General features: G+C 43.8%; 1 protein-coding gene across 2 annotated transcripts in view; it reads right to left on the reverse strand.

Annotated features, from left to right (window-relative positions):
* Positions 1-4,908: 4,908 nt before the first annotated feature.
* Positions 4,909-16,776, reverse strand: part of Lrpprc (leucine-rich PPR-motif containing) — an 85,540-nt gene continuing 73,672 nt past the window's right edge. Inside the window, exons 31-38 of one of the 2 annotated variants that reach the window (NM_028233.2) lie at positions 16,289-16,377; positions 12,355-12,556; positions 10,197-10,336; positions 9,953-10,068; positions 7,750-7,824; positions 6,756-6,840; positions 5,561-5,703; positions 4,909-5,134 (exon numbers count right to left, since the gene is read on the reverse strand). In NM_028233.2, the coding sequence (NP_082509.2) occupies positions 5,078-5,134; positions 5,561-5,703; positions 6,756-6,840; positions 7,750-7,824; positions 9,953-10,068; positions 10,197-10,336; positions 12,355-12,556; positions 16,289-16,377 (907 nt within the window). In that variant the 3' untranslated portion in view covers positions 4,909-5,077. The remainder of the gene's footprint in view (positions 5,135-5,560; positions 5,704-6,755; positions 6,841-7,749; positions 7,825-9,952; positions 10,069-10,196; positions 10,337-12,354; positions 12,557-16,288; positions 16,378-16,776) is intronic. The other variant, XM_011246643.3, reaches the window with a different exon arrangement.

The raw sequence follows: 16,776 nt of genomic DNA on the forward strand, positions 1-16,776 counted from the left end.
GGAGACCATGGCTTGTTCATTCTTCCTATGCAATAAATTATATACTCGTGGAGTCCCATTTTATTTTAGCAAGCTGTAATCCATTGCCATTGTTAGTTTGAGTACTCAGATTGTCCCTGATTTAGCCCGTGAAATACTCAAGTTGGCTTCTACATCTTTTTTTTTTTTTTTTTTTTTTTTTTTTTGGCTTTTTTTCGAGACAGGGTTTCTCTGTGTATCCTTGGCTATGCTGGAACTCACTCTGTAGATCAGGCTGGCCTCAAACTCAGAAATCCGCCTGCCTCTGCCTCCCAAGTGCTGGGATTAAAGGCGTGCGCCACCACCGCCTGGATGTATCTTCTTAATCATGTTCCTTTCAGTCACTGGGAACTCTAACAAAACAAAGTATTTGAGGATCAGGGATCATCTTGAATTTTCCAAGCTCAGCCCTGGGGTTGGATGCTTCTCTGTAGAAACCTGACTTTTTAGTGGGGAAAGATAGATAGGAGCCCAGAAGTGAATGAGTCTGCTCGGCTGCTGTGCATCGCTACTTCCGGACTCTCAGTGGGCAGTGAGTGAACACGTGTGCAAATGTGCATGTGTGTACTCAGTCTTAACTGCGTATGTGTTCGTGTTCATACTCTAGTTCATCCAGCACTCGCTTTAACAGCTTCCCCAGTCTGTGCATGGGAGACACCTGGTTTCTGTGTCCATCCCTCTTCTGATGAGTCCTGTTTGTACTCTCCCTTTGGTTCATTCCCCATGCATGACTCTATCTGCAGAGCCTCCAGTCTGTTCTGCAGCCCCTCCCCAGGTCCCAGCTCTGTTTTGGTAACCCACTGTCTTTAGGCCTGGATGGAGAAGTGTAGAAGAAGCAGAAAGCAGTCATCTGACTTTGTAAGCTTGTCACTCAGTATGCTGTGGTACCCAGAACTCAGAGCACCAAAGATGCTGAAACTCAGGCTTGCCCACAGAGCAGGAGTCCTCCATCCTGTCTGAGTGCATCATAGCTGGTGTTGATGCATCCTAGGCTCTAACTCCAATGTTCTCCAGGGCACACAAGGCCCGGGAAGAGAAAGGCCGGGGTGCTAGGAACATCCAGTACTATCCAGTGCCCCTTATCTTCATTGCAAAGGGGCAGATTTTTCTTGTGGGTTGTAAATTTTTTCTGCTAAGGATATTTTAGGCTTTGATAGCCATATAGCCTGCCAGTAGGCTGTGCTGATGTGAACTGTTGCAACCACAGTAGAATGTGGAAGATGTGGGTGTGTTTCAGTAAAACAGCTTATAGAAGCACATAGCTCCTAGACTTGGCCTGAGGCTGCAGCTTGCAGACTCTTAATCCAAAGAGGAAGTTATAAAATGTACACTGTAAACTTTCCAAATTCAAGTTACACTATTGATGGGGAACTAACAATTAAACTGAAAATAATCATCTATGTTTTTGTAATTTTTTAAAACCGCTCTTGCTCTTAAAGATACTTAAAATAATCTTTCCCTGGGTTGACCTGTCTACAGGGGTAGATATCCTGCTTTTTTTTTTTTTTTTTTAATGTAGATTAAACTACATACAGAGAACATACTGAAAGTATGTCAAATCCAAGGGTCCTTCCAACACTCAAATTACTTAGCAGAAAATCGTGGCCTGGCACAGGGGAGCAGCTTCCTTAGGGCACACCAGCCATGAGGCACCGGGAGGAGCCGGCTGCAAAGGAAGCAAGCCCTTGGGTATTTTGCTGCAGATATAAGTTATTTGGACAACAGTTCAGTGTGCGTGCCTGAAAATGTCCTTATGTCGGCTCCCATCTTACCTCCGATGTCACTTGTGTTTGATAAACTGGTCATCTAGGACGGTTCCTGTGAACAGCTAGGGTAAAGAGCTTGGTGGCAGAAGAGGTAATTAAATCAAAAGCCTGAGGCTCAAGCCCCAACACCCAAACCTAAAACAAATATTGCCAGCCATGGTCCAGAGCAACGTTCAGTGTCCGTGTTAGGGAGGGCAGGCTGGTACAGAGAGTGGTACAGCAGTGTGTGGGGCTTCCAGCTCGGAATGAAAGAGAAGCGTTCAGGAAGTGGGTTAGGCTTTCTCAGCACTTGCCTGCTGTCCACTGGCTAGGTGACCTGCTTGTTTATTGTATATGACAGCCTTGTCTGTTTGTAGAGTTGAAGTGTTGTTTCTCCAAACTGAAAAACAGCTCTGCTGTTCCTTGCTAGAAAAGGGAAGCCTTATTTTCTCTTCTTTTCTTCTGTTAACTTCATTACTGCAGCACAGAATCTCTAATGTGCTAGGTCTGACTTCAGAACACAGTTGAAAGGTCGCCAACAGTGACAAGTATCTGAGGTCATCAACTTACAGATTTCACATCATGATCAGCTGGCCTCACTGACAAAGCTTTTTGTTTTGGAGGACTCCTTGGGCCTCAGATCCACCCTCCCAACTGAGCTACATTTTGGGGACCAAAGAATAGCACATGGAGGGGAACTGTCCAGTGTGCACAAACCAGGCATTTCGTAAACAGAGCTTGCAAGGAAGCACGGCCTGAAATCCATGGGGCTCACCCCATGAGGCCCACTGTGAACCCACCAGGTAGGTCTGCAGAACATTAGAAGAACCCCGGGGCTTTGGAAAGAATAAACAGGCCAAGAATGGTCTCCAGTGGCTGCCCGGGCAGGGTCAGTGAAGATGCTACAGATGGATTTCAGCTCCAGCGACTGTGCAAAGCAGCTTGCAAGAGCAGGAAGTCTGGAGTCTGTCTTACCTGGGGCTGCTGTTTCTAATCCGTATGCAAAAGAGAACTGGCTGCTTTCACTCTGCTAATGCAGCCACGTTCTCTATTTGTACTCAGGCTGTATAATGTGGGCTTTGTAAAGTCTGCTGGCCTGAAAGCAGGATACATTTCTAATGGAAACACTCCCACGCATGATTGTACAACAGCAAAGCGATAAATTACCGTGATTTTGGACCTCCTGTGGTTATCAGTTCCACCACACTTGAAGAAATGTTGCTTTTGCTTAGAAATTCTACAAATATTTTTTTCAGAGAGGCAAATATTAAATGAAAATTGTGCTGAAAGCCATGAGGGAGGTGTGCAGAATGCATGCACTGTGGACTGCAGGCGTGATTATACCAGAAAGTGATTTGCAACATAAAGCTTGTCTATAATTTGCTGCGACTCATAAATTTGATTATACCAAGCACTGGCTATTGGATTAAATAGAAGAAAAAAACGTTTTTCAGTGTAAGATGTCCAGAAACTGGTAACACTGTATCAGTGTGAAGGGTGTTTTGTTGTTTTAGACTTTTAATTGGACTGCCTTAGTTTTGTATTCTCATGGTTACTTTTTTCTTTCTTTTTTTTTTTTTTTTTTGAGACAGGGTCTGTATGGTCATGGTTGGCCTTGAATTCAACACCTACCTGCCTCTGTTTCTCAAATGCTGGGATTAAAGGCATCTACAACTATGCCCAGTGGGAAAGACTTTGAAAAACACATTTTTATTTTACCTTCGTTTTTGCCTGCATTTAAATGCATATATGTGCGCTTAACACGCATGTGCATGCGGTGTCCAAGGAGACCATAACTGGACACTCTGGAAGTCGAGTTACACACACAGAATGTTGTAAGCAGTCATATGGGTGCTGGGTGGGAACTGAACCCAGGTCCTTTGCAAGAGCAACAAGTTCTTTTAACCACTGAGCCATCTCTCCAGCTCAAGAAAAAGACTTTTTAGGAAGCCCTAGCTTATATCTGACTTATTGCTGCAAACCTACGCAAACTGACTTAGGTTTTCTTATCCTGATAATCAGGCAAGAGGGGTGCCTGGTATGGTAATCAGTGCTTAGGAGCCATGGAACTCAATATACCTGATTCAATTTGATGTGATGCTGCGGGTCTGTGGGACTATGGGACCAAGAGCCAGAGTTCACAATCTGTTCAGAAGGTAATGAGAGATGCATGCAGCCATGGGAGCCTTGGACAGGTAATACTGATGGCCGAGTGCTTCTGAATTCTGTGACCATCTCTGCAGTGTGTAAAAGATGCTCCTCCCCTTGGAGTGTCAACACATCTGAACTCAATTGTTTCTGCCTGAGACAAGAGTTCTAGAACTAAATATGTAAATCAGGTTGGCTTTGAACTCAGAGATCTTCTTCCTGCCTCAGCCTCTGGTGCTGGGACTGAATGTGTGTGCCACCACACCTAGATCTACTTCTCAATTCCTGGCAACTTTGCTCCTCAGAGACCCAGTTTAGCACAGCAAACAGCTAACTCACTCACTGGCTCTTCACATCAAGCCGGACATCTCCACACTTCTACTAAAAATTCAAGACTACGGGTCTTTGAGATGGCTTCAAGCCATCATATAAATATTTGATAGGATCTTTAAAATTGGCAGTTCACAAGTACTAAAATATACTTTATTCAGAGAAATTCTCATTTAAATGATATTGGCCTTTGGTCCATGAACGTACACCTGCACGCTCACGAGGTTGGAAAGATGGCTACTGTTAGAATGAAGGACTTTGCTTGCTTACTTTAAGAGTAATTCCCAACAAAAGCCTTTCTAACATCTGCTGGTCACTTCGCCATCTTAAATCTGCTTCAAAGTCTTACATGTAGGCTCTAACAAGCATTAGAATAATGCTGGACTACTGTCTATTCTCAAATTTACAAACCAGCATTTAGTCTATTCTCTTATGAATCACAGTAGCTTGTACAAACAAAACCCTGAAACCAAAAAGGGGGCGCTCCAGCCACTACATTTCAGCAAGGACCCTTGGCGCTCTGAGACCTTAAAGAAAATGTCATCAATTTATGTTTAGAAAAAAGGAAATAAACAACCCCCGCAAAAGGCCCAGCGACTAAATCTATATTCTTATGGCAATACAGTGGTGAATGGTGTATTTTATATATAAAAAAATACATAAACACTTACATTTTCATTGGTTTATTTTCCTCTCAAGTACATTTTAGAAATAACATTTAGACATAGGCATGTGCGCGCGCATATACACACATAGACACACACACACAGACACACACACAGACACACACACAGACACACACACACATAGACACACACACAGCCGCGCTGCTTCTCTCATGAAGGGCTTTCCCTTGCTTCCTTTAGTTGCTTTATATAAAATGCAAAGCTTTCCTGTTAAGGAGAGAGAGAGAGAAATGACAGTTACGAGCAAGCAGAATGCAGACTTTAAAGCAGTGAGCACGGGGTCCCTGCCGCTTGGCCGCAGCCGAGTACCCAAGCTTTCAGCCTGGGCAGTCTTCTGTGTTTGCAAAATGCCAAGTTCAAAAGCCTCAAGCTCTGCATTAGAGCACCAGGGCTAAGTCAGGCCTTATGTAGAAAATGCCTGAGAAAGTTTGATAAAGCCACAGCTGAAGGTCTGTAACACACCTTGTGTCCACCCCAGGCCACCCCACCCCAGCCCACGGTCACTCTCCCACGGATCCTCAGACACCTACTTCTTGGAAATTATTCAACCTGTTTTCTCTTCACTCTCCTAGTCATAGAGTATACTCAGGCACACATAAACCCATGGGGCATCTCTCTCTTAACAATACTCACAGGGGGCTCGGGGAAGGGGACTGGTTCGCCGACATCCTTGAGCAAAGCTGCATAGCGCTTGAGAAACAGGTCATCTAGCTTCAAGTTCTTGGCTGTCAAATACTCATACAGTGCTTTAGCCGAGGCCACATCTTTGTCTAAGGCTGAAGGAGAAGGAGTCAGAGGAGAGAGATGACTCGCAGGTGAAGAGACCCTCTTCTTTCCCTTGCACCCTTTGCTGCCCAGGCGCTCCAGGATCTGAGACAAGGAACTGCAAGCTCCCGTAGGGGGCCACTCAGAACCCGCAGCCTGCCTCCACCGCGCTCACTGTGAGGGTAAGGGAAAGGGCGGGCAGGCACAGGGAGCCTGAAGAACACCATTCATGGCACTGGTGTATCTAGCGGAGAAAGCACCGTGTAAATGAACGATCACATTCTCAACTGTAGAGCATGAGGCTGTGAGGAGCAGGGCTTAGCCCTGATGCTCTCTCAAGGGGAGGAGTGGGGACCTGCGAAAGCTCAGCCAGGCAGCTTCCCTGTGAAAGGGCCACCCCTGCTGCAAGGGCCCTCATTCTGCAGGCCTGGGTCTGCATCTTTATCTACCTCTGCCCTAATCGTCCACTTTTTAAGGCATTTGATACTGTTTGCTACTCACATAAGGAGATCTATGATTTCTGCTGTTTGTAAATATTGCAAGACTCCATGTGGGAACGAAGAATCGATTTACTAGTTCTAAGTCTGCTGCTCCACTATACCCGAGTGTAACGAGCAGGTCTGAGGGTGGGACATGGACACATCAGCACTTCATCTGCTCTGTGACAAACCTTCCACTGCCTCCTTCGCATGGACTGTCTGACTGTGGACATCGATGGCTGTGCACTTCAGCTGAGGCAGGAGATAAGCCTTGGCCTCAGTGGAACGCAGAGGCAGGAGGAGGCCGCACTTCTGCCCTGCAGGGCGGGCCTTGGGAGGGAGGAGCGGCTTCCTCACAGAGTCTGCCCGGCCCGGCACACTCTGGAGGTGTTCAGGAACGTTTTTCAATGTTAAAGCTCTAGGAACAATTTCATGCTTTTCTATAGTTTAAGAACATATTCTAGAGCTAAGTAAATGAGTAATTATCTGAAATTGAGGAATATTCCTTTGAGCTGATCTCACAGTTGACTATACTTAGAAATATTTACATCACTTGAATAACGTAGCACGATTAAATTTATTACCATAGCTTTTCATGCTGCAAGAATATACTTTATCGTTATCACGTAACTCAGGAATCAGTTCTAACAAAGTCTTCAGAACTGGTGCCTAGAAGGTAAACAGAGGTAATACTCAAAAGCAGTCTGCAGAGGTAGCAGACACACACAGTGTCACAAACTACTACAGTCAGAGCATAGCCACCGCGTGACTTAATGGATCATTTGACTTCTGTTTATCTCAGCATTTGATATTAATTTGATAAATCATAGCCAGATAAAAATCAACATTTTTAATAATTAAAGGCATCTCATTTACATATCTGAGTGCTTTCAAAAATAAATATAAAACAAAATCAAAGGACTGAACACTTCTTTTATCAACTGTTAACTTATCAAAAAGTTGTAAGATAAACTTTACAGAAATAAGTTGTATTTTAATGTAAAAAAGAATTCAGGATAAACTATGAAGATAAAGGCTCTGCAGCGCCCCCTATCTGGTACACAAGTGCATTAGGGTTTCCCAGGAGGGTCCTTCACTGCCTGGAGGACTTCCTGCAGAGAAGACTCAGTAAGTCTGCAGTGACCTTCACGTAGTTCTTACCCAAGTCCAGTCTAGCTCAGTACCCACTGCACTGCCAATGCACTGTGCTCAGCACTTAAAGGTCCTAACCCCACAGCACAGAGTCAGATCCGCCCGAGGCTCTCCTGAACTCCTTCCTGCCCATCTCCTGAGGACATAAGACTGAGGGTCATGTCAGGATTTGGTGCACCCTAAGAAGGTTCTACCATCAAACCATACAATAGCATCCAAAACATAAAATAGGGCCTGTTGTCTTTTACATACTTACACATACACACACACACACACACACACACACACACACACACACACACACACTTTTAAAAAGTAGCCAAATATAGACAGGCCATGTCTCCCTTTCTGTGGAGTTGTCAGTGAGGTTCTGAGCCGCAATGGGTCAGGACCATCTGACTGGACGGCTCTAACAAAGCTCCGTACCTTTTTCGGTTTCTGAGAAGTCCTCAGACAGAACACCGACAGAAGCGAGCTCTGCTCGGCAATGGCACCGCATCTCTGAAAGGCAGAGCAGTGTCAGTGGCGGTGTTAAGTGAGCCAGCCAGGGCAAATCTCCCAATTAAGGAAGTTCCCGGTGACACAGCAACGCACCATGCCCACCAGGAGCCCAGCATCTGGCCAGGTTTACTTAGGCACGAAAGGGGGCGATGGGCGAGCTGTGTCAACCCTGGTGAGTGTGGCTCTCTGCATCAGGGATGAAGTTTGTTTAAAGAGAAAAGGGAAAAATTAAACTAATGCTTCAACAAGCACAGAACAAGGCTCAGGACTGCAAAGAAAGAGGGAGGAAGGACCACCACTCCTCGCCAATTACTCTGCCAAGCATTCACAAGTGAGCTAGGGATCATAAGGTTAATTATACATTTAATAAGGTGTCAGGGAGATAACTGCTCGTTTCTTTATAAAAATTAAAATGTACAAAGCAAGTTCTCTTTAAAGTATAATTACCTACACTTATGCATACAAAAGGACTGATTTCAATCTCTGCAGTTATAAAAGGCTTTCACTGCAACAGACAGCCAGTGCTCGAGAAAGAGACAAAAGTTATACTAACAAAGTTTCTATGACAGACCAGATAAATCAAGTGTCTATCCAGTCCTACATGCTTTAGTCAAATGAAATCTGGCAAGACAATATTTTAGTTTACATCATCGCAGATGTCATCCTCCACGTTTCTGACAGCACAGTGCTTGCTCAAAGCTTTACAACACTGTCAATGCTAAGATGAACAGCACAAAAAAACGGCTGGGACACACACAACATTGGCGTCATAAACACCCGGGAGCCAAGCGCTCCTCACTAGAGAAGCTCAGCTCTTCATTGTGTGGCAGGCAGAGATGCGGCTGCTGTCAGGTCTGCACTCAGCCACCACCAAGAGCTCCAAGGTGTGGTACGGCTGCTGGAGACAGCTCTGAGCATGGCTGCTGGCAATTCTACTTCTCTGGAAGGCATGAAAATGGTGGCTCACAATGAGCTGGTAGAGCCAGCAAGGTCCTCCTCTAGAGAACAATTAGAAGAGTGTGTTCAAGGTGAAAGAACACCTTCACCAGTGTGACTAGGTATCTGCTTACAGCCCAGGGTAACCTGTTAGCACCAAACCCAGGGAGATAAAGCATAAAAGGCTGCCTGAGAGAACAATGAAGATTCCCAGAAAACTATCTGTCCAATTTCCTACAAAGGAAGTAAACAAACCAAACCAAACAGAAGCAATCTGTTAAAGCAGAGGAAAATGTTCAGACACGCCTCTGTAAGTGGCGTGGCTTGTGCTGTCAAGCTAGACACACTTGGATCAAACCTGGAGCTCAAGCCAGTGGCTAGAGCGTGCCGTCCACATCTTCACTGACTCCTCCCAGCTGGTAGGAGCGGAAGTGAACATAACAGTATTTACAATCAGAAATTGGTCCCAGGCCTCAATTTGACACAGGGAGTCTACACAAACACAGCCGCTGGCGGGATCACCGTGACTGTTTGACTGCCACCTGCTGGGAAGGGGCCCCCGGCGGTGCCTGTTTGTGTACATTGCCAGCGGCGGCGGATCACCCACCGCTCCAGCGCGCTTGGCACAGCTTTCTATTTAGAGCTGTTAAAATGGCATGAAAGCAGTCGTCTCCTCTCCTCCAGATTGCTGATTTAACTGAGTGCGGGCCACAGAGAGAGCCACATTTGTCATTTAATGTGTCTGTGACACATTAGTGAATAGAAAGCAAATTCAACTCTTAATAAACCTTGAATAAGGCACTGAGAATGTTTGAGTATTCAAGTGAGAAGCTGTACGTGAAAAGCAAACATTTCCTACTTCTTGTTTGCAAACTGTGTTGCCATGGTGATGCACAGTATTTAGAGCATTAAAGAAATTAGGAAACCAAAGGATTTGATGCTTTGCATTAGCCATCTTTGCAGAACCACTTGTCTCAGTTTCCTACTCGACGCCTGTCTTAATTACTAGGATTTCCAGTTCGACCTGACATCTTTAAAACTGGCAATAGACAGCCCACAGGGTCGTCATGCAATCTGGATTGACACTGAACTTCAGGGTTCTAGCAGGAGTTTCATCCATCCCGTGCACTCCGGTCTAGTCCTCTCCCAGTTCAATTCTCATGAGCTCCGAGTCCCGATGAGGAGTCATTACCTCTAAGAGAGCTCTGGCCTCATCCACCTTGCCTGAATCCACAAGCTGCAGGAATAGATCAGTGACGGGCTTGTAAAGTGCAAACTGATTCGCCATTCTCTCAGACATGATGCTTACTGCAAGAAACACAGGTAAGGAAAAGCGTTCACTAAACGGGAATGGCTCACGGGCCAAAGAAGTCTGGGCCAATTTCACCCAAGACAAAGATGAGCTTCTACGCTCTTTTAACAGCAAGGCAACTCACACTTCTCTAGCGCTGGTTCCATCTGCTCTTCGATCACTTTTCTGAATAGATACGACAAGCCAAAGTACTGAGGTTCTATGGCTTGGTTCTCGGAAGCAAGCAGGTGCTCAATGTTTTCTATGGCAGCATCAAGTTTATTACTGTAAATGAAAACAAAATCACAATAAAGTATTTACTTGTATAAAATTGCAGTCCGTTTTAACTCATGTGGATACTCATGCAAATACTTCAGAAAAAAGGGACTATATTTATAAGCAGATTAATAACTAATAATTTTCAAAGCCTATCATGTAACATAACCTAGTTATATAGATATAAAATGCTATAATTTTGGCTTTATAGATCACAGAGGGCATTAGAATATGAAGCAAAGACAACATATGACATTTGGAGATGAAAAAAAATAAAAAGATCATACACCAAAAGTTGTACTTTCATGGCTAACAGAGACTTCTTTTCATCGGGCACCATATATTTGGAAAATACTCAATACTAGAATCCTCAGAAAAGGGCACTTTTTTGGGGGGGGGGGGGGAGAAAAGAAATTCTGTGGCCTTCCTGAACAAAGTAGGAAACAATATCCTTCTCACTGTCTTGTGATGAGACAATCTATGACTGATCTGTGCAGTTATAACGTGCTGACATAAATCAACTTCATGTTGAAATTAGTATATTAAGAGTAAGAATTCTGGGCTGGAGAGATGGTTCAGCGGTTAAGAGCACTGACTGCTCTTCTGAAGGTCCTGAGTTCAAATCCCAGCAACCACATGGTGGCTCACAACCACCTGTAATGAGATCTGACGCCCTCTTCTGGTGCATCTGAAGACAGCTACAGTGTACTTATGTATAATAGTAAATAAATCTTAAAAAAAAAAGAATTCTAATTAAAAACAAGCGTCTTATGGACTTAGGTAGAAGAGTTATTAAGTGAATAAAAACATTTTCCACAGCATAAAAAATAATATATCATAAATTTAAAATATTCATCTAGCTCTTACATAGATCAAATTTTAAAAATCACATTTTCTTATTAAAAATGAAGTTTGAAACTCTATTTAGGGAAATAGTCTAAGTCTATAATGGCTGTCTTGCCTGTATGTTTGTACAGACATCAGGGGAGGTGTCAGAGCCTACATGGCTGGGAGCTGCCATGTGGGTGCTGGGAACTGAACCTGGGTCTTCTGGAAGACATTGATTGACTCATAAAGAAATGAGCCGTTGCTCTAGCCCCAAGGAAACAGTTTAAAGTTAAAACCAAAACATTTTCTACTAAAAGAAACAGGAATAAACAAACAAAAGTACCTCTTGCAAAATAGCATTTTAATCCTGTATCTATACATCCAAGCTTAACTACTAAAGAACATTTCCCTCAAAAGTGCTAGCAAGACCAATTCTAGACTGTTCTTAGACTGTTTTTCTGAGAAGGTTTCATTACACAGCTCAGACTGTCATCAAACTCATGATCCCCCTGCAGCAGTCTTCTGAGCTCTGGGGTTATGAGCCTAAACCATCTTGTTCACTCTCACAACACCTTAGTATGTGTAAGGCATCAGGGACATCAAAGAAATCTGGCTGCCTGCCTGTCCCTCTCCAAGGGCGATGGATCGAGTCTGAACACTTCTCTTCTTGTGGATGTGTACTGACGGGGAGAGATGCTTGGAAGAGAACTCAGGGTCTTATGTTTGCTGGCCAGGTTCTTATCACAAAGCTACACATCACAACCATGGAGACGTGTGTGTTCTTAACAGGCTTCCTAAGTCCTGAATCAGTACTGTAGCAGTGTGTTAAGATGCTAAAGAACTGCTGGTTAGGAAAAGAAATGACTTTAATTTTTATAAAAGAAGTGTTTTAATAACGAGGCACACATGTTCACATTTTATATACACACATGGAAGTGTACATGAACACATGCACATACAGCTTGTATGGAGCATGCATACATACCTAAGAGTCAGCAGCTGTGGAGTCTATTTTATGAATTATAAATGTTTAGTCTAAGACTAAAGATAAAATACATTTTAACATGATTAATTTTAATAGTAAATAATGAACATAATAATTAGGATCGAACATTTCCTATGACTGACATGTTTTCCAAAAGACGCAAAGGACAAGAACATTTTAAAGGTGGTCATCGACAAAGCTTGAGAATACTCACTTCTTCATCTGGGCCAAAGCGATGTTATTGATAAAAACCATTTTTGAGAGTCCAATCGTGTCAAGTCCAGCCACCATTCTCTGAATGGCCTCTATGCTTTCCACATCACCCTTCAAGGCCAACGCCTGGATGAGGCGGGTCACGGCGATCTGGGACGGAACCTGCTTCAAATCCAAGGCTGCTCTCAGAGTTGCCAGAGCCCCTGCAATGAGAAGCAGAGGGAGGACTGACATGGACTGACTTTAACACACCTTGAAACCACCTTTTAGACAAGAGCATCAATGGCTAAACTAAAAAAATATATAAATAATTTACCTTAGATTACAGAAAATATTGACACTTTGTAAAAAGTCTTTTTCAAAATGATGCATCTCGCCGGGCGTGGTGGTCCACACCTTTAATCCCAGCACTTGGGAGGCAGAGGCAGGTGGATCTCTGAGTTCGAGGTCAGCCTGGTCTACAAAGTGAATTCCCGGACAGCCAGGGCTACACAGGGAAACCCTGTCTTGGAAAGAAAAAAAAAAAAGCATCTGACTGTGCTGTGCGAGGAGGCGGCAGCCGTGACTGACACCGAGTTCCGTTCTGCTCATGGACTGCGTCATGAGGAAAGGTGGAGAAAGGAAGAACTTTTTTGTAAAAATTGTGTATTAGTGTTCTGTCTGCATATGTGTCTATGTATGACAGATCCCCTGGAACTGGGGATACAAATAGCTGTGAGCTGCCATGCGGGTGCTCAGAATTAAACCCGGGTCCTCTGGAAGAGCAGCCAGTACTCTCAACCACTGAGCCATCTCTCCAGCTCTGAAAGGAAAAACTTTTTTTCAAAAAAGAATAAACCAAAACCAAAAAACAAAACCAAAAAACCAAAAAGCAAACAAATAACTTCGATCCACATTAACAATTTCCCAAGTTTTACGAACTCAAAGCCCACATAATTATGAAAAAATTTTAACATCTCATTTTCATTCTTGAAAATGGTCCAAACAGAAGCGAATCCCACAAACCCAGCCGTGTGGAGTGAGTGTCACGGAACTGCACACTCACACATCTCCCACGCAAGCAGGCTCCTGGCAGACATTTGCCGCATTCAGTTTTCGGAGAGAATAAAGCTCACTGCCTCTTAGGGCTACAGTCAGGGGTTGCTTGTGTAAATGCTCATAATCACAAACACTCACACAGAGAAATATGGATGCCTTCCTACTCTACAGCCAGGCAGCAGGGGATGAGATCTGTGTGTTAAGTGAGGAACCTTGCTCACACTTAGCATAACAATCCCCTTCCCAGGGAAGAAACTCCCAGCTTTGCAGCAATTAAACCACTGTACCCTAGACAAAGCTAAGGCTCTCCGGGCGGGCGGGCGGGCGCGCGCTTCCAGAAGGAGAGCAGCTTGTCTTCACGTGGGAAGGGAGAGGGTAGTAATTAAACAGTCTATTAAAAACAATGAAGTAAAAGACGTGATCGATTTAGTCTTCTTTACCGAATAAACTATTATAATTTCAAATTTACACATGATCCAGACCATTGACTGTCAAATACTGAAATGGGGAAACAGTTTAAAAAGTGGTAGATGTTACAAATATGTATGCACATACCAGAAACAAAAATGCCTATATACTACTTTAAAATATGATGCACAGAAAATCAGCTTGATAGTATCTTGTTAAAGGGTGGGCATATATATAGGCAATTATGCTCAATATCCTTGGTATTTAAGCCCACTGTCAGAGAAGAGCTTTCTGCTAGTGGATAAGTTTTAAAACAAAACAAACACAAACGGCTCGGACTGATTAAACATTCACAGGCGTGGGCTCAGAAGCCCTGCTCAAAGAACCTTCCTGCACTTAGAAGCCGAGGCTTGGTGGCTCAGAATTTCTTTCCCCTAGGTTAAAGGCCCGGAGCTGAATGCCAGACTAAGACCCTTCCCCATTCCAGGTGCTGCACCTATAGGAAAGGAGAATGGAGAGGCAAGCAGAACAGACCAGTGTGTGCCTATCCAAGGGGAATACAAGAGCTCCTTGTATAAACCACAGCACAGAATGTGCCATCTGCACCACGAGTGACCTAAGGAGTGATCCCTACCCATGCCCCTTGTCTCCAAGCCGGCTCCAACTCACTCAAAATTCCAAGAGTCCTTGCAATTACTCTCTAGTAAGACTGAGTACACTGCTCAGCATAGCAGCTATTGACAGTCTGCAAAGTATCAGTTTGTAAATTACTCTAAGATTTAATTGGTGTTTACTGCCACAGAGAAATTTGATTAAAATAAACTCGGAAGAGTCAGCAAATCTGAGACCGAAGAAAATCAGGGACTCTCTTTGGCTACAGAGCAAATGTGGACACAGGAATAGGGTACAGACTATCCCTGCCTTGTTGATGAGCCCTGTGCCTTCACAAAGGTCAGCACAGTGTGGCTTGGGCAGCAAGGGCTGGTGGAAGTGGAAGGAGGGGTCAGTGGGCTCGTGACTCCTCCAAGTGTGCCCACACCTGACAGCAGAGACTCCACCACGACACTGAGGGAAGGGAGGGGAGTCAGGAAAGGGCCCTTGGACATAGTCAGTTCCAAACTGAACTCTTAAAGTTAAAATAAATCTGTTCTTTGTGTCCATAGAAACATTAGCTATTTAAAATTTAAAGCAGGCTGTAATCCCCTCTTTGTTTCTGGGACAGCCTCACTGCTGTTCTAGTCTAGGCTGGCTCAAATATGAACAGTCTTCCTGCCTCAGCCTCTCGTGTCCTAGGATTATAGTGTGCACTGCCATGTCCAGTTCAAAGTTTCAAAGTCTTAAAATCTACACGAAAAATAAATCTCACAAAATCATTTCTATTGAAAAATAAAACCTTCAAATTTTAAAAACAAGCCTTACTGCATCTCCTAATTACAATTCAAAACTGTCAGAAAGACTGCTGGTATGCAGCGCGCCTGAGGAAGAGCTGAAACTGCAAAGAGAAACGGTCGCCATCGGGGAGGAAGACAGCTGAGGACCAGCAAGCTAAGGTACTGTTAAGGCTGAACAATCACACAGCCAGCTTCCTCTCTGTAGATGCAAACTATGATGAATTGCAAAGCACAGAGAAGCATTATCATCAGAGCCTGGGGAAGAAACCAGCCCGGCAGTTAAGAGCGGAAGAGCAGAGCTTCTAACCTGAGTCTCCCTCCTAAGGGCGTTTGTTGCTACACTGACTAAAATTCAGCCCTGAAAGTTAATTGAAAAGCTGCTTCCCTAACCTCAAAGTCATCACTGACCCCCTTGAGAGCTAATCTACCCCACTGTGAACCCACGAACAGGCTCCACGAAACCGTCAGCTCCCATGTCCCAGTCCTTCTCAGTCACCTTTGTGTCCTCAGCGTTACCCTTGCGACATGCAACTCTAAACAATCGCTGCATTTCACTGTTCTTGGAGTTATGAACTATTTAAAAAGTATCAGGTTAGGTTTTAAAAAAATCAATATTACAATCATTTGGTGCACAATCTCACACACTTAACACTCAATTTAACTCATTTGCTATCTCATATACAACCAACACAACATGCATGAAATAACTGCTGGGAATTGTTTCAGACCTCCAAAGTATGTTAATTTCCAAAGCAAAATGACTTGTGCTGTGAATTTTAACGCACTTGAAAGCCTGTACTTTCCCTCGCTCTGGAACACGAATTTTGCATGTCTGAAGAGCTGTGATTCATCTTAAGAAAGCCCATCTTGTGTTAAATGGGATGGAAACTGGACTAAGTGGTCAGATGACAGCACATTCATATTCAAGCCGTATTATAAATGCATGTACAGTAATTTACGTCTCTCAGCTACCACAAAAGGCTCTTGATAAGCAGGTAATTTGCTAAATGGACTCCTTTATCCAAGTATTCGAAGGGCGTTACAAGAAACCTCTGCAGAGGCATTAACGTGACGTAAAGGTCAAGCATTCTGACATACCTTTCAAATAATCCCGCCTAACTTGCCTTATGATGAGGAGGCTGTTGGCAGCATCGTTCAGTGTGAAGCCCTTGATGTGGGTCTCAGCGCTAAAAGAAGCAGACATTTAGAAAGGAATTACTGACATGCTTCTGATACGATAATAAACGGTTGAGCACCAAGGTGAAATTATAAAAACTACTGTTCGTATGTTAAAAATATTGCTGCAAAATATCGACCTGGAGACAGCTTTTGTGTTCTCCTGTCAATGGTTATAGAAGGATAATTTTTTTTTGCATTCTGACAGATGACAAAGTTGGAAATGAGCAACAAAAGAAACAAAGTACAAGATTTTTTTTAAACAATCGGTTCAGATTCTTGAGTACTGACATATTAGGTGACTAAAATAACCGCATGCCCCGCATTGTTCGCTATAGCCTAGGCTGGATCCCTCTCTCTCCCTCTCTCTCTCCTCTCTCTGTCTCTCTCTCTCTCTCCAATACATTTAC

This window comes from Mus musculus, chromosome 17 (assembly GCF_000001635.26).
Source record: "Mus musculus strain C57BL/6J chromosome 17, GRCm38.p6 C57BL/6J".
NCBI classification, from domain to species: Eukaryota; Metazoa; Chordata; class Mammalia; order Rodentia; family Muridae; genus Mus; species Mus musculus.